The sequence below is a fragment of the Oryctolagus cuniculus genome, chromosome 6 (genome assembly GCF_964237555.1).
Source record: "Oryctolagus cuniculus chromosome 6, mOryCun1.1, whole genome shotgun sequence".
NCBI classification, from domain to species: Eukaryota; Metazoa; Chordata; class Mammalia; order Lagomorpha; family Leporidae; genus Oryctolagus; species Oryctolagus cuniculus.
The window spans coordinates 28,638,782-28,661,675 of record NC_091437.1 but is presented as its reverse complement, the minus strand read 5'-3'; the positions used below and the strand labels follow the sequence as shown (position 1 = coordinate 28,661,675).

At 43.3% G+C, this 22,894-nt stretch overlaps 1 protein-coding gene across 1 annotated transcript; it reads right to left on the bottom strand.

Annotated features, from left to right (window-relative positions):
* Positions 1-86: 86 nt before the first annotated feature.
* PCDHB2 (protocadherin beta 2) lies at positions 87-6,912 on the bottom strand. The gene has a single exon (XM_017341109.3). It carries the CDS (start codon positions 6,696-6,698, stop codon positions 4,239-4,241), a length of 2,460 nt encoding a protein of 819 aa, XP_017196598.3. The 5' UTR covers positions 6,699-6,912; the 3' UTR covers positions 87-4,238.
* Positions 6,913-22,894: the final 15,982 nt, after the last annotated feature.

The following is a 22,894-nucleotide window of genomic DNA, read 5'->3' as shown; positions in this document are numbered from 1 at the left end:
TGCAAATGCCTACTTCCTTCCACATTTTGAGACTCAAAAACATTTACAGCGCTTTCTCTATTTTATAGCAATTTTGCAATTACTAGTTTCATCTGTATCAACTTTATTCCACAAGTAATTATTGTGTCTGTAGAAGTTAGGTATTTAATAGCAACAAGGCAATAGCTATACATCTTATACTGCTTTACAGTGAATGGAGTGTACATATGTAAATATATTCCAATTAGTGCTACATTGGAAATATATAATGAATGCACTGAAAGCATATAATAAGGAGATCTAAGCTAAGGGCATGGTTTAAGAAACATGCATCATTTAGTCTGGAACACGAAGGATGAGAAGCAGCATGCCAGGAAGAGAGACGGTCCTGGGGGAGTAACGCATAGCTGTTAAAGACAATGAAGGAAGTACAGTGTGCCCAATACAGTGTCTCAAGAGTAAGTGGGGGGGGGGGAGTGGCACTGTGCATAGCGGATAAAGCCGCTGCCTGCAGTGCCAGTATCCCATATGGGCACCAGTTTGAGACCCGGCTGCTCCACTTCCAATCCAGCTCTCTGCTATGCCCTGGGAAAGCAGTAGAAGATGGCCCAAGCACTTAAGCCACTGCAGCCATGTGGAAAGACCCGGAGAAAGCTCCTGGCTTTGGATTGGCACAGCTCTGTCCACTGCACCAATTGGGGAGTGAACCAGTGGATGGAAGACCCCCCCCCCTCTATGTGTAACTCTGACTTTCAAAGTAAATAAATAAATCTTATTTTTTAAAAAAAGATTAAGTGGGAGGAGAGGCTAGAGAGAAAAAGCAGGGCCAAATAATGAGTGATTATATTTTAAGAATAAAAGGAAGCTATTGCAAGATTGTGGATTAAAAAATTGAAACAATACAGTATCATGTAGTCCATCTTGTCTCTTTTGTATTTGTACACAATTATCAGATATGTTATATGCTGGCTCACCCACTGAGGTTTACTTTGAACGTTATTGATAATAGCAGTTACACTTTTGCATTGTATTTGAGCATAACAGCCAGCTATTGAAATAGCTGCAGCCGGCGCCGCGGCTCAACAGGCTAATCCTCCGCCTAGCGGTGCCGGCACACCGGGTTCTAGTCCCGGTCGGGGCGCCGGATTCTGTCCCGGTTGCCCCTCTTCCAGGCCAGCTCTCTGCTATGGCCCGGGAGTGCAGTGGAGGATGGCCCAAGTGCTTGGGCCCTGCACCCCATGGGAGACCAGGAGGAAGCACCTGGCTCCTGCCATCGGATCAGCACGGTGCGCCGGCGCGCGGCAGCCATTGGAGGGTGAACCAACGGCAAAGGAAGACCTTTCTCTCTGTCTGTCTGTCTGTCTGTCTCTCTCTCTCTCTCTCTCACTGTCCACTCTGTAAAAAAAAAAAAAAAGAAAGAAAAGAAAAACAGAAAGAAAAGAAAGAAGAAATAGCTGCTATCATTGGACAATCAAGTGGCTCACCAAAGGTCCTACAACCAAATTGATCAGACTTTCAATAACAAAAAAGAACTCTTCAGCACTGTCAACTTCAACATGAGACCATTTAAGTATATACTGTAATTTTAATAATGTAAGCAATTCAAATATACATAAAATGGTATAAAAACATTAAGATGAGTAACACTGAGGATAAAATTCATTTTTAGTGTATGGATCAGAAGTTCAACTGCAACAAGTGAAGAACTTTGGATGAGTCATGTAGGGAATTATAGAAGGAAATTTAAATTATAAGCTTGAATACACAATTGCCCCCCAAAAGCCAAGGAACAGGAAAAAAGACTGAAATTAAGCAGTTTTTTCTAAAAAGGGGGGGGGACATTTTGAAGGAAAGAGATACCAAGGACTAAAACATGCACAAGTTTGAATAACTGTGACCAGTTCTAATAACAAAGGTAATGCAACTCAGGGTGGGCATTTTGCATGGAGGTTTAGCCATGCTTGGGACACTTAGCATCCCATACTGGAGTCCTTGCTATGCTGTCCAGTCCAGCTTCTGCTACTGCATAGCTGGAAAGGCAGCAGGTGAAGACTTAAGTACTTGGGATGCTGCCACGCATATGGGAAACCAGTACTGAGTTCCTGGCTCCTGGCTTTACCCGGTCCAGCTCTGGCTGTTGCAGCATTTCCAGAGTGAGTCAGTGGATGGAAGACCTCTCTCTTCCCCTCCCTTCCCTCCTCTCTTCCACCCTTCCTCTTAAATAAAACAAATGAATAAAAATTTTCAAAACATAATACATCAGACATCATTTAATTCCACTAAAATTTTATCCTTCAAATATTTTCATGCACTTAAATAAGACTCTTCTTTATTTTTTATTATTTTTTAAAATTTATTTGAAAGTCAGAGTTACACAGAGAGAATGAGAGGCAGAGAGAGAGAGGTCTTGCGTCCACTGGTTAACTCCCAGTTGGCTAGGAGCCTCTTCCGAGTATCCCACATGGGTGCAGGGGCCCAAGGACTTGGGCCATCTTCTACTGCTCTCCCAGGCCATAGCAGAGAGCTGGATCAGAAGTGGAGCAGCCAGGACTCGAACCAGCATCCATGTGGGATTCTGGCACTGCAGGCAACAGCTTTACCCACTAGACCACAGTGCCAGCCCCGACTCTTCTTTCTTTCAATTGGCCATTCATTTTATTAAGAACATCTGATGCTCTAGTGATTGTGCTAATCACGCAATAAATAGAGATCTATTGAGAAACTGAAGTCAAACAACTAAAAAAAGCATTAGAAAGTCAAAAGAATTGAAGGAGTGAAATAGAAGTAGTCAGTGTAAACCAAATAGTGAGTAGAGATACATAAATCTTTCCACCCTCAAAGGCTTATTTGTAATTGAATCAAAGTGCTCCAGAAATTTTTGAAAAATGCTGGAACACTGGTTCAAGTTCCAGCTGCTCCATCTTCCAGCCAGCCCCCTCCTAATGGCCTGAGAAAGCAGCTGAAGACGGCAAAGTGCTTGAGTTCTTGCCACCCACATGGAAGAGCTGGATGAAGATCTGGGCTCCTGGCTTTGGCCAGGACCACTACAGCCATGTGGGGGGATGGAAGTGGATGGAAGACACACTCTCCCCCGCCCCCAACTCTGCCTTTCAAATAAAATGAATCTTTTTTTCCAAAGGAAAAGGCAATGCCAAGCTACATTCAAAGTTTCTAAAAGTTGGTAAAGGACGAAAATATATATTCCCTCATATTTTTGGATTTTAATTAAGTACTCAGTTATAGAGGGTTTCTCATGATTAAAACATTTTAAAGAGGGTATTAAAATAAGTTGAGAGTTTATACAAAACTATTTGAAGTAGAAAAATATAAATAGCATGCTTTTGAAAAATCACTAGACATATACTACCTAGCCACATTTTAGAATACTGATTTTCAACAAAGAAATTTCTGAGAACAATGTGAAAGTTTTGTAGAATACCCTTAGTTTTCACCATCTTTAAAGAGTCAATATTTGCATACGCTAACACTTTAAAGATGTCTGTATTTGGATAAACAAAGGAAGAATGCTGTTATTCACAAATATACTTATGTGAATGATTTAGTCCATGTAAATTCAGAAGATAAAAGTGACACTAGTCTAAGGGGATAAAACAAGTACAAATATTCTGGGCTGACAATAGTAAACACTTTAAAATGTAGATTTTTAGGAGCCAGTGCTATGGTGTAATGGTTGATGCTGTCGCCTGCAGAGCTGCGTCCCATATGGGCACTGGTTTGAGTCCCAGCTGCTCCACTTCAGATCCAGCTCTCTGCTATGGCCTGGGAGAGCAGCAGAAGATGGCCCAAGTGCTTGGGCCCCTGCACCCACGTGGGAGACCTGGAGCCTGCGAATGAAAGACCTCTCTCTCTGCCTCTAATTCTCTCTGTGTAACTCTGGCTTTCAAATAAATAAATCTTATTTTAAAAATGTACATCTTTGAAATTCCACCAGGAAATGTGGAAAGTGAATGTTAAAAGGTGCCTTAACTTAAAAATTAAAGATTTCTGAAAATATGCATTTAACTTTCACATTTTAAGTTACAGTGAGAATAAACAAAATTAGAATAAAAAGAATATTTGCATTTTACATTACCACACTCACTCCAAAGACACATTCACTTGTAGAAATACCAGTAATACACACCGTAGCGGAACACGACGGTGATTTTCCAATAAAAAGTCACTTCCAATGGGCAAAGTACTAAGAAAAAGAAACTCCTCATAAATTAAGATTAGAATCAGCAGACTTTTATTTATATTTAACTGAATTCGAAGCTATTTCGGAAACTCGGGTTTATCTCATTAACTCTTTCTGCACCGTTAACAAGGAAGTTGGGACTAATGGGTTTCATGAACTTGAACTCCCCGGTCCCGGCGTCGCCCGTCAGGCGCACCTCGTACTGGTAGCTGTGCGACAGCGTCCCGCCGCCGCTCACGTCCAGCAGCGGCCCCGGGAAGCGGCCCTCCGCACCCGCGCCGCCACCGCCGCCGCCGCCGCCGCCGCCAACCGCACACCCCGCCCCCACACCAACACCGCCCGCGCCCCCGCCCCCGCCCGCGCCGCACAGCCGCGCCGCCACCAGCGCCAGCACACTCAGCACCAAGAGCGACGACACCGCCGCCAGCGCCACCACCAGCTGCACCGTGAGCGAGTCGGGCCGCGCCGCCTCGGCCGCCGCCGCCGCCTCGGGCAGCGCCAGGTAGGGCTGCGAGAAGCCGTCCACCAGCAGCACGTGCAGCGTGACGCTGGCCGACAGCGGCGGCTCGCCGTGGTCGCGCACCAGCACCAGCAGCCGCTGCCTGGGCGCGTCGCGCTCGCTCAGCGGCCGCGCCGTGCGCACCTCGCCGCTGTGCGCCCACACGCCGAACAGCCCGGGCTCCGTGGCCTTGAGCAGCTCGAACGACAGCCAGGCGTTCTGGCCCGCGTCGCCGTCCACCGCCACCACCTTGGTCACCAGGTAGCCCGCGTCGGCCGCGCGCGGCACCAGCTCGGGGCAGGCGGCCGAGCCGTTGGCCGGCGGGTACAGCACGGCCGGCGCGTGGTCGTTGGCGTCCAGCAGCTGCACGCGCACGCGCGCCTCGCTGCTCAGCGCCGGGGAGCCGCGGTCGGCGGCGCGCACGCCGAACTCGAAGGCGCGCAGGGCCTCGTAGTCCAGCGCGCGCAGCGCGTACAGCTGCCCGCTGTCCGCGTGCACCGACACGAGCGCCGCCACGTCGGGCTGCTGTGGCGGCGGCAGCAGCGAGTAGGTCACCTGCGCGTTGGCGCCCGCATCCCTGTCGCTGGCGCTCACGGAGCCGATGAGCAGCCCGGGGCTGTTGTTCTCGCGCACCAGCAGGGTGTAGGCGGCCTGGCTGAAGGCCGGGGCGTTGTCGTTCACGTCGGACACCTGCACCGCGACGTGGTGCCGGGTGGTCAGCCTGGGCGTGCCCAGGTCGGACACGGTGATGGTGATGTTGTACTCGGCCCTGATCTCCCTGTCCAGGGCTGCATTTGCCACGAGAGTGTAAAAGTTCTCTACAGAGGGTTTCAGGAAGAAAGGAAGGTCATCTTGGATGGAGCAAACTATCCTTCCGTTGTCCCCCGAGTCAGGATCTGAAACACTGAATACGGCAATTACAGTTTCCTGCGAGTTTTCTGGGATCTGACTGATGAGTGTTGAGATGCTCAGTTCCGGAGGGTTGTCGTTCAAGTCCATCACTTGGACGAACACCACACAATTTCCAGACAGACCTCCACCATCGATCGCCTGGATATTTACTGTGTAAGTCTGAACAGATTCGAAATCCAGTTCCTGCGTTAGAATCAGTTCTCCCGACTTTGCATTTATTTGAAAGGTTTTGCGAATGTCTTCTGAGGCTTGGGAAAATATATAAGATATTTGTCCATTAGTTCCAATGTCTGAATCCCTAGCAGAGACAGTGGCCACCTGGGATCCAATCCGGCTGTTCTCCGGCACCTGCACCTCATACATCAGCTGTGCAAACTCGGGAGCATTGTCGTTGACGTCTACAACTTCAACGCGGACCAGGGCGGTGCCAGACCTGGGCGGAGTCCCGCCGTCCAGCGCCGTGAGGGTTAACCTGATCTCAGGCTCCTCCTCTCGATCCAGGGCTTTGTCCAGCACCAGCTGTGGTAGTACTGTGCCATCAGGACTCCCTTGTAGCTTAAGATGGAAGTGGATATTGGGGCTGATGGTGTAATTTTGGAGACCGTTGCTTCCTACATCTAAGTCCTGGGCACGCTCTATTAGGAAAGTCGTTCCAGGAGGAATACCTTCTGAAATTTTCAAAATCATTTCCTTGTCTAGAAAAATCGGGGAATGATCATTTATGTCCCTAACGCGTAGCTCGGCCTGAAAAAACTGCAAAGGATTTTCCAACAACACCTGAAAAGGCAGCACACAGGGCTCGACGGGGCCGCACAGCTCCTCCCGGTCCAGCTTCTCTTGTAACAGCAGATCCCCGGTCTGCCTATCCAACTGCAAGCGCGTTTTTTTCCCTTTGGAAACGACCCGGGGTCCCCGCGCAGCTAGTTCTCCTACCTCCAGCCCCAGGTCTTTTAACAAATTGGCCACAAAGCAGCCACTCTCCGTTTCCTCGGCCACCGAATAGTGCCCAGGCCCCGAACGAGCCTGAGCTATGCCCAGCAAAACAAAGAACGTCAGGACTTGCCTTTGTTTCAGCACGCGTGCCTTTCCCTTTCTCCTTCCGGCCTCCATCGCCGTCTGGTCGGCCAGCAAACCCACTCCAGCTCGGGCTCTCGCTGACGCTGACTCTGTTCCCCCGTGTCTCGCAGATTCTGGGATAAGGACGATCTTAGGGCCCCGATTTCCCGGAGCCACCGCCTCACAAAGCCCCCTCTTCTTGCTTGTGTGTTTAGCTGAGTGTCGGGCTAAAGGACTGACCGCGGGTCGCTTCGTTTCCTCTCTACTTCTAAGGCTGCAGCGCCACCCTGCGTCCTTTCCGAGTATTTATTTTCTCCCTGAACTTTGAGAAAATCCCAGTCCTTTCTTTCAGCCTGATGGCAATCTAAATTGAGTATTTTCATGTAGTGTCTCTAAGCATAGCTGCCTCATCTGTGTTTGGAAAGGTTTTTCATTGTCTTCACAACATGGCAAATGTAAACAAATCTCCAGTCCAGCTTCCTCACAGATCCAAGAATCTCTTTTCACACTGGAGAAAGTAAAATTAAGAATCTGGGAGTGACCTCAGTCCTAGGATGGGATCCAAACAAGGCTTTGCTAGCAAGTTCCCAGCTTTATGAGAGCCTGGGTGTGTGTACAACTCAGTGTGATCAGGTTACTATTCTCCCTTTCAAATCCAATGGAAAAGTACAGAGACTCAGGAAAGCACAGAATCGCAATGAGGATGCTCACAGACACTGGAGTATTTCTCTTCACCATGCCTCAAACTTGGATGTGTCACCTTTGAAAATGTCCCACAACAGGTGGATTCTTTCTTCTCATTAATGTGTCAGTACTTTTATTTTTTTTTCTAATGCACAGGATCATGTTTTTAACATAACCTCAATTCAATTATCACATCTAGCAAAGTTATTAATGATTTTGTAGTATCAAATACCCAGAAATACTCCAATTTCCCCTATATTCTTTTAAAATGCCTTGTGGAGATTGTTAAGTCCAGTTCCAAATACAGTGGATGCTTCGGTTTGTTGTTAGGTTTTTAAAGTTTCTGTGTTTGTGTGTGTGTGTGTGTGTGTGTGTGTTTAAATTTCTTTTAAAGGCAGAGACAGTGCATGCTCCCATCCACTGGCTCACTCTTCAAGTGCAAGGGACAGACATGGCTGGGCCAGGCCAAAGCTAGAAGCCTGGAACTCCAACTGGGTTCCTTTTTTTTTTTTTTTTTTTTTTTTTTTTTTTTTTTTGACAGGCAGAGTGGACAGTGAGAGAGACAGAGAGAAAGGTCTCCTTTGCCATTGGTTCACCCTCCAATGGCCGCTGCGTCCGAAGCCAGGAGCCAGGTGCTTCTCCTGGTCTCCCGTGGGGTGCAGGGCCTAAGCACTTGGGCCATCCTCCACTGCACTCCCAGGCCACAGCAGAGAGCTGGCCTGGAAGAGGGGCAACCGGGACAGAATCCGGCGCCCCGACTGGGACTAGAACCCGGTGTGCCGGCGCCGCAAGGCGGAGGATTAGCCTAGTGAGCCACGGCGCCGGCCAGGATTTTTATGACAGTGAGACTTTAATGTATAAGACAATAATTGTGATATGCAATATTGCACATTTGTCAGAACCAATGCAACTATAAATACAGTGAACTCTAAAGTAAACTATGGATTTTAAATATTAATAATGTATCATTTTTGATTCATCAGTTTTAAAAAGTATACTACACAATGCAAGATTTTAGAAATAGGGAGCATCAGCGGGAGATAGAAGGTGTATAGGAACCCTTTGTACAATCTGTGCAATTTTCTATGAATCTAAGGCTGCTGTACAATGGTCTATTAATTAAAAATTATTTGTATTAAGCAAAATATCAAATATAAGGAGGAGGGGGAGAAAGGAGGAAGAGGAAGAAGGAGAAGAAGGGAAAATGAAGTAGGTGTTTATTCTCTTCACCCAGTATAAATAAGCAAACAATGGTTTCAAAAGCTACATCTGCACAAGTATTTTGCCATTTTTTTGTTTAACAAGAATTGTTATAGTGTATTAGTACAATATGTTCCCTTGTAAAGAAAAATCTTGACCAGGAATTGCCATAGATTCTGGCCTAAGGATATATTGTGATATCTCTTTCTCCAAATATACAAGTATATTAAGCATTATAATATATATGACCTATTCACTTCTCTCTGTGATTACAGTTGGCTAAAACTTATATCAGGTTTAGGGAATCTGGTAGATGATTGTGTCTCTTCTAAGACAACTGAAATTTCATTTCATTTAAAATGTACTGAGTTTCTCAGCTACTAAATTCTACATAGAAGATTAGTAAGTCATGATGATATTCAAAGATGTAGGGAAGGCCAAGAATATGTAGGGGGAGAAAGACGCCTGAGAGTCTGATTACAAAATACAAAAGATAGGCATTCAATTAAGATGTACTAAAGGAATATAAGGAAATAATGCTTGAAAATGAGAAAGTAAAACAATTGACATATTGAGTCACTTATTAACCACATTCCATGAAAAAGACCAAGCAGACAAGATAGCAAAACATTACTAAGATCATGGAAATGACCAAACAGATGCTAAGTGGGAAGTCTGAAACCTTCCCTGGGACTCATCAAGATGTGGGTGGTAGACTCAAAGTGAGCAGCATCAAGTCTAGCCTGAATATGGAAGACTAGGTGACATCTCACTGTCCTTGACCACAGCTTTAAACCTATGATTGATGAAATTGCTATCTCTCAGAAAGCAAAATAAGGTGGTATATACTTTTCTGTCTTAGGCTTACATACTAGACAGACTGAGCCTCTTTAAATAACTGAGAGACCATGAAGAACTTCCAGATCTAGCCCCCTTTCACCTCATATTCCTTCCTGCATCATGTCTAACATGAACAATCAATTTCCATTGCTATCAAACACTGCCACCCATAGCAACAGTGTGCTGCTTAGCTCAGTGGCACTGCTGTTTCCTTCATGCAGAACTTGATACTTAAGGGGATGCTGGGATATTATTAAAGAATGAATTATTTTTGATATTTAATGAATAAGGAAACAGTAAAAATTAACAATCACGAATTTAGCATGGAAAGAGGTAAGTTATAGAGCAACTCAGTGGACTTGCCTTAGTAATCAAACATTATTTCATCTGCTTTTCCCTGCAGTTTTATATCTATATTTGATTTTGTATCATCAATGCCATCAAAATTATCAAATTACTTTATTTAAAATAAAAAAGCAAGTACCTCATAATATTAATCATGTAAACAGTTACTTGACTGAGACCAGTACTGCTGAATACACACTATCACAATTTACCAGCTGTCATTTATCAAATATTAAGAAAAGCAAAAGATGACCTTCTACAAGAAGACAGACTTTCATTTTAGAAATAGAATTGGGGTGAACTTCCTTGTCAGGCCTCAGATTATCTGCTAGGATAGTCTACTCAAATTTTTAGGGGTAACTTACCTTTGAGAAAGATCAAAGACAATTAGGCATGAGCAGGAAAAATATGCGAAGCCTTTAAGCACAGCATAAATCATGAGAGTTTCACTCTCAGTTTTCACCTCTGCTGTTGAATAGTACTTACTGTCATCTCCTGAGATCCAGTCTCTCTTCAGTGGATTACATGATTTTATCTTCCATCTTAAAAGTCTTGCTAGGACCCAACATTTCCTTTCAGCTATCACCCAGTTTCTATGAATGTCCTATATATTCAACTTTCTTGAAAAGACTTTTTTTTGACAGGCAGAGTGGACAGTGAGAGAGTGAGAGACAGAGAGAAAGGTCTTACTTCTGTTGGTTCACCCCCCAGTGGCCGCTGCGACCTGCACGCTGCGGCCAGCACACCGCGCTGATCCGAAGCCAGAAGCCAGGAGCTTCTCCTGGTCTCCCATGTGGGTGCAGGGCCCAAGCACTTGGGCCATCCTCCACTGCACTCCCGGGCCACAGCAGAGAGCTGGACTGGAAGAGGAGCAACTGGGACAGAATCTGGCGCCCCGACCGGGACTAGAACCCGGTGTGCCAGCACTGCAGGCGGAGGATTAGCCTATTGAGCCACGGCCCAGGCCTTGAAAAGACTTTTTACACATAGTTTTTTTTTTAAAGATTTATTTTATTTATTTGAAAATCTGAGTTACACAGAGAGAGAGAGAGAGAGAGAGGAGAGGCAAAGAGAGAAAGAAAGTCTTCCATCCTCTGGTTCACTCCCCAATTGGCTTCAACAGCTGGAGCTGCGCTGATCCGAAGCCAGAAGCCAGGAGCTTCTTCCGGGTCTCCCACACAGGTGCAGGGGCCCAAGGACTTGAGCCATCTTCTACTGCTTTCCCAGGCCATAGCAGAGAGCTGGATTGGAAGTGGAGCAGCCGGGTCTCGAACCGGCGCCCATATGAGATGCTGGCACTTCAGGCCAGGGCATTAACCCGCTGCACCACAGTGCCGGCCCCTACACATACTTTTTATTCTTCACTTTCTCCTACACTCACAATGTCCTTGTCAGTATCATTAATTCACTTCCATGTTGCCAAATACAGGGGTAATTTTGACTCTTCTTCTCATTTGAACTTTGAACAACATTGAACATAGTTCACTACTCTATCCTTATTGAAACACTCTCTTCTGACTCCTGTAACAGCACACTCTTGGATTTTTTCTTTCCATCCATTCCTTTCCATTTCTTTGAGGACTCCTTATCTATCCTTAGCATATTGAAGTTTCTCCATTTTGTTCTTCCTATATGCTTACACCCTCATTGTTTTAGTTTTTGTTCATGAAATTTTAGTATAGCAACTGTCACATACATGGCTATGCCATCAAGACCCTTTAACTCTCTCATCCTAAGATTTTTCATTTACAAAAAATATAATGAGCTCTTTATAGTAATAAAATACCTAATTTCTACAAGACTCAATTTTCTTATCTGAAAAAAAGGGAGCAATAAATTCCTATAAGACAGTGAAATGAGGGATATAGAGATATTTAAAGATGTTTGGTAATACAGATCCCCTGCCCACTTGGTTACCAGCTGGCCATGAATCTAATTATTTTACAATAAAAAGTTTACGTTGAATGTCATATTCATATAGTAGACACACTGGCAAGTCTCAAAACTTTTCCATTTTTCCACTGCTGACAATGGAGTGGCTTCTCAAAGAACTTACATTGTGAATTTTTTAAGGAATCCATCTGTGGTAGATTACTTTAAGGCCAAATATGCACCAATCATGCTCTACTATCATAATGAACCTCAAATGATTGGCCTTTTTCTTGAGTTGGGGGAAGGAGAGAGGCTTTAATCTCCAAAGTCTAAAAAAAACGAAGATCTCTAGGCTTCTGGAAACCATAAACACAAGTATCTTTGACACACCCATCTTTCTCACCAGTCTATTCAACTCATCACCAAGTCTGCAGTATTATCCATAAAAATTATTATGACATTATTTTTTTTTAGGTGTCAAGAGGTCTTTATTGAAATAATAGCACAGTTACACTTCTAATACCCTTTCCACTATGACATTATTTTATTTAAGTTTGCATCCACTCACAACACTCTCACCAGGATATTTCCATTTGCTCTCTGGATTCTTACAATAGTCTCTTTTATTAGTCTCTGGATGATAAAGACCTTTATTAATTCATTTGTATTTCCTGACATTTCTTATTCCCATAATTCACTCTCAGACTCATATATTAACAAAGAACACAAATATTTATAGAAATCTAGCCCACAGAGATCTGATAGAGATTATCACTTTCCTACTTCTGAATTACTATTTCAAAACTAATTTTCAACCTCATTTAGGTTTTGCAGTAATCTGTTCCCTGGTGTCTGGTCTCCCTCTAGAAGTTACAATGTTAACAACCTTCATTTATTTAACAAATTTGTATTGAGGGCCTCCTCCACAACAGAAGCTGAGACGGTCTCAGGGCTGGCACTGTGGCATAGTGGTAAAGCCACCGCCTGCACGGCATCCCATATGGGTGCTGGATCAAGACCCAGCTGCTCCACTTCCGATCCAGCTCTCAGCTATGGTCTGGGAAAGCAGTAGTAGATGGCCCAAGTCCTTGGGCCCCTGCACCTGTGTGGGAGACCCAGAAGAAGCTCCTGGCTCCTGGCTTTGGATCGGCACAGCTCCAGCCGTTGTGACCAATTGGGGAGTGAACCAGAGGATGGAAGACTCTCTCTCTCTTTCTCTTTCTCCTTCTCTCTCTGTATAACTGACTTTCAAGAAACTAAATAAATCTTAAAAAAAAAAAAATGAGGCAGTCTCTAGGGAATACAAATTTAAGCAAAACCAAACACTCCCTACCCTTAGGAGCTGGGTCTGATTTAGACGATTTAATCAAATAATCACACAAATGAATGAAGGATTGTAATTTGGCTAAATATTACAAATAAGTGATTGAGTGGCTCTTTGAGAGATGTAATAACAGATTTTTCTCTAGCCAGAGTGGTAAGGAGAGGCCTCTCTGAATAAATGACAAGAATAACAGGCAAAGGGAGAAAAAAAATAATTAATGCACAGTATAGTATAGTGAATTTCCCTACACACAAAAGTCATAATACATCAACCCCACCTCACCTCCGATTTTCAAAGAGGACCAAATTTGTTCATAACGTCCTCAAAGAAGGAGTAAGCACTTAGAACTAGAAGACGGAAATAATTCCTTGCAATGGAAAATTTCCAGTTTTTCAAATAGGATAAATAGATGGCATGATTAAAATCCAGACACAGTACCTTATTGCCTGCCCCTTTCTTTCTTTAAGGAAATTTTTCTGAGTCTTCTCCAAACACATGAAATAAATACATGTACTCAATTCATGAACGTTTTTACTTTCATTCCAAAGCTTACTGCAACTAACGACAAGAGAGATCACAGCCTGCTACTCTCTGCACGGGTAAACATTATTTGTCAGGGTAGCCGCGTAGTTTCGGAAGCTGTGAATTCCCACCCCTGAAATCGCTCATCCAGACGCCAGAAAGCCGGTCCTATAAACTAGGGACTCGTGGTACCCGGACCGGTCGAAGAGCCGCACTTCCGTTTCCTGGTAGGACTGCGTTTACGTCGGTACCGGAAGAGCGCGTCACAGCTACTTCCGCTTTTCTAGCTCTCAACTGCAGAGTCCCTGAAGAAAGGCAAAATGGAAAACTGCACTGAATCGGCGAATTTTCTGGCTTCTTACTGTATGAACGGAGAGGCCTGCAGACACCTGAATTTAGCTGCTTTATTACTGAATTCGGGAATCCATTCCGCGAGAGCGTAACAAAAACGCGACTCCAGAAGCTGCGTTTTTAAAATACGCCGGGGTTCTGGCTGCTGACTTCCGCAAGGGTGTGTGTGTGTGTGTGTGTGTGTGTGTTTCTTGTGTAAACAAACCCGAACTCAAAGGATGGAGAGAAGGGAGAGAGGAGAGAGGTTTGTGAAGAGAAGGGAGAGAGGAGAGAGGTTTGTGAAGACTAGTATTTTTCTCATTCGGCTGGAGGTTTTTTTTTTTTTTTTTTTTAGGTTTCAGGCAAATCTGCAGGACGGGATCGCTGCCACTGGAGCTAATTTGAACACGTTTTTATTGGCAGAAACCACAGCAGTTTTATCTTTTTGTTTGTTTGTTTAAGCCGCGAGGGTAGTATTAAATTTCAGGTGGTATGAAGATCGTTTTAAAATGCATGCTTTCGAAAAGTGAGGTCACCTTGCTTATGTAAAACACTCTTCTCAATGAGACTGAAACGCTTCTTTGTGGAGCGAGCTAACGATCGGCTTGGGACTCCCACAAGGAGCGCAGTTCCAGTCCCGGCTCCTCTGCTTCGCATCCAGCTTCCTCCTAATGCACCTGGGGAGGCCTCGGAGGACGGCCCAGGCACTCGGGTCCCTCCCACCCAGGATGGCTGATGGGGGCCCTGGGGGAATGAACCAGTGGGTAGAAAAAATCTTCCTCATCTCTCTCACCCTCTCTCTCTCTACCTTTCAAGTGAAGTCTTTTTAAAAAATGATCTGAGGAAATTATACAACCCAGTTAATTTTACACAAAGGTAGATTTGTAACCACATATGTGGTTTGATTGTTGGATTCCGAAATGACAGTGTTATACTGAATGTTCCATGTGATACTGAGCAGCTAAATAGGAGCACCAGATGTTAAGAACCAGCATATTTATATTCAGTCAGAGAGAAGGTAAGAGAGGTAATCTGCCTAGGTTGGACAGACAGGCTGGAACATTTGGGAAGAATTATCCAGAGACTGGTTTGGATGCTTAACAGAAAATTTTTAGGAAGGTGTACTTGCCAAACTGCTGGTGTAGGAAATTATTTTACTGAATGGAAGCCACTGGTTAAAGTAATTTACATAGTTAGAGAAAACAGTTCTTTCTTTCTTTTATGGATTCTGACTGCCTCTGCCAGTTTTCTGGATACTTTGAGTTTAATTTCTTCCATTTTCATTAGAGAATAAGGTCACATGACTGAGCACAGAGAAAGTGATTAGTTGTCAACTTACTAGTGAGTGTAACTATATATACAAAAGGACCTAATTACTGTATTAAGATAAAAAAAAAAGACAATGTCCCTAAACTATAGACCTCAGTCACAATTCAGTAATTCACAAAGTAGGACTTATAAAACATTCATATATGTACATATGTCTTGATATTGGTGTCTTTCAATAAAGAAGAGGGTAGAAATGGCAACAGATTAACTGTAAATAAACACAAATGGGGATTCATTCAAGCATATTTAGTGAACACTTAAGTGCAAAATAATAGAGTAAAAATACTTTATACTGAAGTTAAAAGGATTAAATACTTAATAGGTGTCATTAACTAGAAGAACTGTATAAGTGATCTGACTGTAAAGATAGCCAAAAGATGAGGGGCTGGTGTTTTGGTGTAATGGGTTAAGATACTACCTGCAATGCTGGCCTCCCATATAGGCATTGGTTCAAGTTCCAGCTGCTCCACTTCTGACCCAGCCCCCTATTAATGTGCTTGGGAAGGCAGGGGAAGATGGCTCAAGTGCTTGGGTCCCTGCCCCCAGGTAGGAGACCTGGAAGAAGCTTCTGGCTCCCACCTGGCCCTGCCTCTGCTGTTTTGGCCATTTAGGGAGTGAACCAGCAGATGGAAATCTCTGTGTATCTCTCCCTCTCTTTGTAACTCTGCCTTTCAAATACATAAAATAAACCTGAAAAAAGCCAAAAGAAGAAAAATGTAGTCCATATAAAATAATACTTTTAAAATAAACATGGATTTAATATAAAAGCCCACATCAGCTATTTTTTTTTTCGTAGAGTTGTATGAAGGATTGTTTGAAAGCTCTTTAAAAATTTCATTTATTTATTTTTGTCTATGTGAAAGTTATAGCAAGAGTGAGAGAAAGAGAGAGAGAGAGAGAGAGAGAGTCCATCTACTCAATCACTTGCCCACAATAGGCAGGGCTGGGCCAGGCCAAAGTCAGGATCCCAGAACTCTGTCTGGGTCTCTCACATGGGTGACAGGGACCCAAGGACTTGAGCCATCATCTTCTGCCTCCAGGGCTATGTTAGCAAGAAGCTGAATAGGAAGCAGAGCAGCTGGGACTTGAATCAGGCACTCCAATATCGACAAGTGACGGTTTAACCCACTGTGCCACAGTGCTCACCCTCTCTCCTCATTAAGCATAATCAGGAATCAGATTTGATCAAGTAAAAGAAGTTTCAGGTTCTCCAGATACTAGTGTAATATTTGGTGTGTATTAGTCACTTAAATGTAAATAAATTGGAGAGAATCCATGTATTTTTGGACAATACCAACAGTTTTAATGAAATATTTTCTACTCAATGTAGTTTCCTTTTCTGTTCATTTATTCACTTATTCACTCAGTTATTATCGCTGTTTTCCTTTATATGAAGTCATGCATACTGAATGTACAAATAGAGTTTCCCTGGGGCCATCAGTCAACATCTAAGACTGACGAATATTCAATTAAAGACCAACTGAAAAATTTATGGTCTCATTTATGATGTTAGGTGCCTAAATATTTCATTTAGAAGCAAAATGGAGGTTTTTGGATATTTCAGGGTTAACAGTATAATCCAAATAAACAGTTTTTTTCACTGCACGCCTTTTGAGGTTTCTGTGTTTTTCCATTACCTCTTAGTTGTTTCAAAAAGTTTAATAAACGTCCCTTTTGAGTTTTGTCAGGCTAAATTGTGTATTCTAAAGGATCATCTTACAATTCATACCACTGGTATTATTATTCTAGGAAATGAGTGAGGTTAACAGAAGACCAATTTAAAAATATGTTAAGGGATTATATTGAGTTCTCTGAGAACTCATTTGATTCCAAAAGAAATCTAGTTAACTAAGGCAACACTGGCCAACTAATGAAAAGGCTCTATCCATAAATCATTTTAAGTTACTTACTTTAAAAGTTTCTAACTTAGAGGCCGGTGCTGTGGTGTAGTGGGTAAAGCAGCCGCCTGCAGTGCTGGCATCCCATGTGGACACTGGTTTGAGTCCCAGCTGCTCCATTTCTGATCCAGCTCCTTGCTGTGGCCTGGGAAAGCAGTAGAAGATGGCTCAAGTCCTTGGGCCCCTGCACCTGTGTGGGAGACCCAGAAGAAGCTCCTGGCTCCTGGCTTTGGATCGGCACAGCTCCAGCCATTGTGGCCAATTGGAGAGTGAACCAGCGAATGAAAGATATCTCTCTCTCTCTCTCTCTCTGCTCTCCTCTCTCTGTAACTCTGACTTTCAAATAAATAAAGAAATATTTTATTTAAGGAATACAAACTTCATACATTTTATAAGTACAACTTTAGGAATGTAATGATTCTTCCCACCCCTCTTCTGCTTCCCTCTCCTATTCCCAGTTTTATTTTTTACTAAGATCTATTTTCAATTAACTTTATACACAGAAGATTAATTTTATACTAAGTAAAATGTTCAACAATTTGTATGAAAAAAAAAAAAAAAACAACTGGGGCCGGTGCTGTGGTACAGTGGGTTAACACCCTGGCCTGAAGCTCCAGCATCCTGTGTGGGCACCAGTTTGAGACTGTTGCCCCTCTTCCAACCATGCTCTCTGCTATGGCCTGGGAAAGCAGCAGAAGATGGCCGAAGGCCTTGGGCCCCTGCACCCGTGTGGGAGACCTGGAAGAAGCTCCTGGCTCCTGGCTTCAGATGGTTGCAGCTCCGGCTGCTGTAGCCAACTGGGGAGTGAACCAGTGGATGGAAGACCTCTCTCTCTCTCTGTCTCTCCTCTCTCTGTGTAACTCTGACTTTCAAATAAATAAATAAATCTTTAAAAAAAAAACCTGTTCCTCAACAATTGAGACAAGAGTTGTTCAAAGTCATTGCTTCTCACAGTTAATTTCACTTTTTTTGTTTGAGAAACTTTATTAACTTTAAAGAAGCACCCAAGGATAATACATCTTTTTCAAGTGCTTAGACAAAACTATAACTTATGAGACATAAGAATATCCTACACTTAATACATTAAAAGTGACTGTTGCAGGAAATAGGGGCATTATAATTTTTAAAATGTTTTATTTATTTATTTGACAGAGTTACAGACAGAGAGAAGGGGAGACAGAAAAGTCTTCCTTCCATTGGTTCACTCCCCAGATGGCTGCAATGGCCAGAGCTGCACTGATCCAAAGCCAGGAGCCAGGTGCTTCTTCCCAGTCTCCCATGTCAGTTCAGGGGCCCAAGCACTTGGGCCTCTTCTACTGCTTTTCCAGGCCATAACAGAGAGCTGGATTGGAATAGGGGCAGCCGGGACTAGAACCTACTGCGCCACAGGGCTGGCCGCAGGGGCATTATAATTGGAAGAATGTCAAACTTCAGATCTGCAAGCATCTCAAGGGTTAGGAAAACAGGCACTTTTTTATAGGGAGGAGAAAATAAGATTCTCAGAAAGAAGTGGGAAGCCCAGATTGAGTTCCCAGCCTACTGTCTTCAGCCTGGCCCAGATGGAAGGTCTCTTTCCACTTCTCTCTCTCTCTCCCTCTGCCTGTCAGATGAGATGAAAATAAATCACAAAAATATTAAAAAGCCAGATCAGAAGTGGAGCAGCTGGGACTAGAATCAGTACCCACATGGGCTGCCAGCGTCACAGGTGGAGGATTAACCCACTGTGCCATGGCACCGACCCCAGCATTACTTTCTTAATCTTTATTTTACCTGGAATATTTCCTTTTTTTAAAAAAATATTTTTTTGAAAAGCAGAGAAAGATAAAGTGAGAATCTTCCATTCCCTGGTTCACTCCCTAAATGGTCACAACAGGCAGGGCTGTGTCAAGTTGAAGATAGGAGCCTGGAGCTCATTGCGGGTCTCCTGTGTGGGTGGTAGGGGTCCAAGCATTTGGGTCATCCTCAACTCCTTTCCCAGGCACTTAGGAGAGAACTGGGTCAGAAGTAGAGCATCTGGGACTCAGGACTCAAACCAGTGTTCATATGGGATGCTGGCATTGCAGGCAGCAGCTTAACATGTTGTGCCACAATGCGAGTCCCAGAATATTTCTAAAGTTTCCTCATTATGTATGTTTGGACTTCTGACAAATAGGTTTTTTATTTTTAAGATTTATTTATTTACTTGAAAGAGTTACACAGAGAGAAAAGGAGAGGCACAGAGAGGGAGAGGTCTTCCATTCACTGGTTCACTCCCCAGATGGCCACAACAGCCAGAGCTGCACAGATCCGGAGCCAGGAGCTTCTTTCAGGTCTCCCACGTGGGTACAGGGGCCCAAGGACTTAGGCCATCTTCTACTGCTTTCCCAGGCCACAGCCACTTCAGAGCTGGCTCTGAAGTGCAGCAGCCGGGACTCGAACCAGCATCCATATGAGATGCCAGCACTGCAGGCGGTGGTTTTACCCACTATGCCACAGCACCAGCCCCAGCATATAGGTTTTTTTAAGAGATAAATAGGTTTCGGCCCCAAGACCTCTAATCATTCACTTTACCGGATAAAACTGCGGGGTTGCGAGAGCGCCAGCTATCCTGAGGGAAACTTCGGAGGGAACCAGCTACTAGATGGTTTGATTAGTCTTTCGCCCCTATACCCAGGTCGGACAACCGATTTGAACTTCCACTTTGACCATGGCCTTGTCTAAAAATGATCAGAGTCAGTGAACTCAGGGGGCTTCCATAGCCTTGGCAGCTCATGACAAGAGCCTAGGGTGATTACTGATGCCATAAACAAGAGTGTCAATTTGTTAAGTCAACAACAGGAGTCACTGTGCACTTACTCCTCATGTAGGATCTTTGTCCTTAGTGTGCTGTACATTGAGATTTAATGCTATAACTAGTACTCAAACAGTATTTTTCACTTTATGTTTCTGTGTGGGAGCAAACTGTTGAAATCTTTACTTAATGTATGCTAAACTGATCTTCTGTATATAAAGAGAATCGAAAATGAACCTTGATGTGAATGGAAGGGGAGAGGGAGTGGATAAGGGGAGGGTAGTGGGTTGGAGGGATGTTATGGGGGGGAAGCCATTGTAATCAATATTCTGTACTTTGGAAATTTATATTCATTAAATAAAAGTTAAAAAAAAGAGATAAATAGGTTTCTTTATGTGGCTATTATGCATAAATGTTAAACTTTTTTGACTATTAAAGTTTATTGAAAGTTTGTTAAACTATGATATATAGTTCTTTGTTGGGTTAAGATATATGATTATAATTTTAATTATTTTAATAATTATTACCTATCTAAATTTTCCAGGATATTTTGCATCAATTTGTCATTTCTGTTTTTCTGTAAAGTTACCTAATATTTTTTCATATTATCTTATTTATTTAATCACTCTAATTTTTAATAGTTACTTCTCTTTTTTGTCTGTATTTTTAGTTATTGTACCTTTTCGTCTTTAATACATTTGCTTTGGCTAACCTCTATTATTTATTTATAATTTCATTGTTTAATGCCCTTGTATTCATTCATTTTCTACTGTGGTTCTTTTCCTTTCAACAATTCTGTTTTTTTCTTACACATATATTTAAAACCAGAAATTTCCATCTAAATGCTACTTTATCCCTGTTCTATAAATTTTTTGGTTTATAGTGCATTTATTGTTGTGAAGTTACAAGAACATTATAATTTTCCCTAAGATTTCCTCTTTAATTTAAATATTACTTAATGATTTGATAGTTTTCAGAAGAATGGAATTCGTTTGAAGAAACTCTTAAACAATCATTAAGATGTATTATAGCATTTTGGTAGAAATATCCACTTTTATTTACCTGTGTTTTTTGATGCTTCCTTTGTGCACCAAAACATGGCCAATTTAAAAAGTCCCTTTGGGGTCAGCGCTGTGGCATAGTATATAAAGCCACTGCCTGCAGTGTGGGCATCCCATGTGGGCACTGGTTTGAGTCTCAGCTGCTCCACTTCTGATCCAGCTCTCTGCTAAGGCCTGGGAAAGCAGTGGAAGATGGCTCAAGTCCTTGCACCCCTGTACCCTCGTGGGAGACTTGGAGGAAACTCCTGGCTCCTGCCTTCAGATCAGCACAGCTGTGGCCATTATGGCCATTTGGGGAGTGAACTAGAGATGGAAGACCTTTCTCTCTGTCTCTCCTTCTGTGTAACTCTTTCAAATGAATAAATAAATATTTTTTAAAAAGCAATGAATATTTGGAGCTTAACACACTTGCAAATAATGAGTGGATTAAATCTCAAGAAAAAATTTCAAATTTTTGTAATCAAATGGATATCTAGCCGGCACTGCGCCTCACTAGGCTAACCCTCCGCCTTGCGGCACCGGCACACCAGGTTCTAGTCCCAGTCGGGGCACCGGATTCTGTCCCGGTTGCCCCTCTTCCAGGCCAGCTCTCTGCTGTGGCCCAGGAGTGCAGTGGAGGATGGCCCAAGTGCTTGGGCCCTGCACCCCATGGGAGACCAGGATAAGTATCTGGCTCCTGCCATCAGATCAGCATGGTGCGCCGGCTGCAGTGCACTGGCCGTGGCGGCCATTGGAGGGTGAACCAACGGCAAAGGAAGACCTTTCTCTCTGTCTCTGTCTCTCACTGTCCACTCTGCCTGTCAAAAAAAAAAAAAAAGGATATGTAAACACAACTCATCAAAATTTCTGAGATGCAGAGGAAACAGCACTCTAAGGGTAATTACAGCTTTAAATACATTCATCAGAAAATAAGACCTAAAGTCGATAACCTAAGGTTCTTTTTTTTTTTTGACAGAGTTAGACAGTAAGAGAGAGACAGAGAGACAGATCTTCCTTCCATTGGTTCATCCTCCCGAATGGCCACTATGGCCAGAGCTACGTCGATCCAAAGCCAGGAGCCAGGAGCTTCTTCCAGTTCTCCCACATGGGTGCAGGGCCCAAGTGCTCGGGCCATCCTCCACTGCACTCCAGGGCCACAGCAGAGAGCTGGACTGGAAGAGGAGCAACTGGGACTAGAACCCGGCACCCATATGGGATGCCGGTGCCGCAGGCAGAGGATTAGCCAAATGAGCCACAGCGCCGGCCCTAACCTAAGGTTCTACCTTAGGAAACTAGAGAAATAAGATCAATTTAAGCCAAAGAGAAGGAGAAAAGGAATAATAAAAATTGGAGCAGAAATCAATAAGCCTGAAAACAGAAAAGCAATAGAAAAAAATCAATAAACTGTAAAGCTGATTCTTTGAAAATATCAATAAAATGGAGACATCTCTAGCCAAGCTAACCAAGAAAGAAAAGACACAAATTAGTAATCAGAAATGAAAGAGGAGTCCTCATACTGATCCTTCGCACACTAAAAAATATAATGAGCAAATCTATGCTCACAAATTTATAATTTAAATAAAATTGACGTATTCCTTGAAAGACACAAACCACAGAACTCAAACAAGCAAATAGGGGGCCTGATTAGCCCTCTATCTATTAAAAAAATGAGCTTTTTTTTGAAAGGAGGCTGCCAATAGTCTAAGGTAACAATGTGTTAGATTCCCCAAAGTAAAGCAAATTTCCTCATTTCCAGTAAGTTTTACTCAGTGTTTGTAACTATCAGTAACTTGTAGTTGATGGTTCCCCCTCCACCCCCGCACTTATCTCTACTCTAGAAACTCTGCCCAATAAACTCAGGGGCATTTCTCCTTCTGTTTTATGGCAATTACATTCCCCCAATAAAGTTCTGGCACTGGGGATAAAAGCACAAAGCCCAGATGGCTTCACTGGTGAACACTACTAAACATTGAAGGAAGAATGCTACCAATGCTTCACAATACTCTGTAGGAAAAACAGAAAGAACACTTCCTAACTCAACCTCTGAAGCAAGCATTGCCCTTATACCAAAATCATTTGAAACATTGCAAGGAAGG

Excerpts from the sequence above, each read along its gene's own strand:
- PCDHB2 (XM_017341109.3), bottom strand. The coding sequence starts at position 6,698 with ATGGAGGCCGGAAGGAGAAAGGGAAAGGCACGCGTGCTGAAACAAAGG.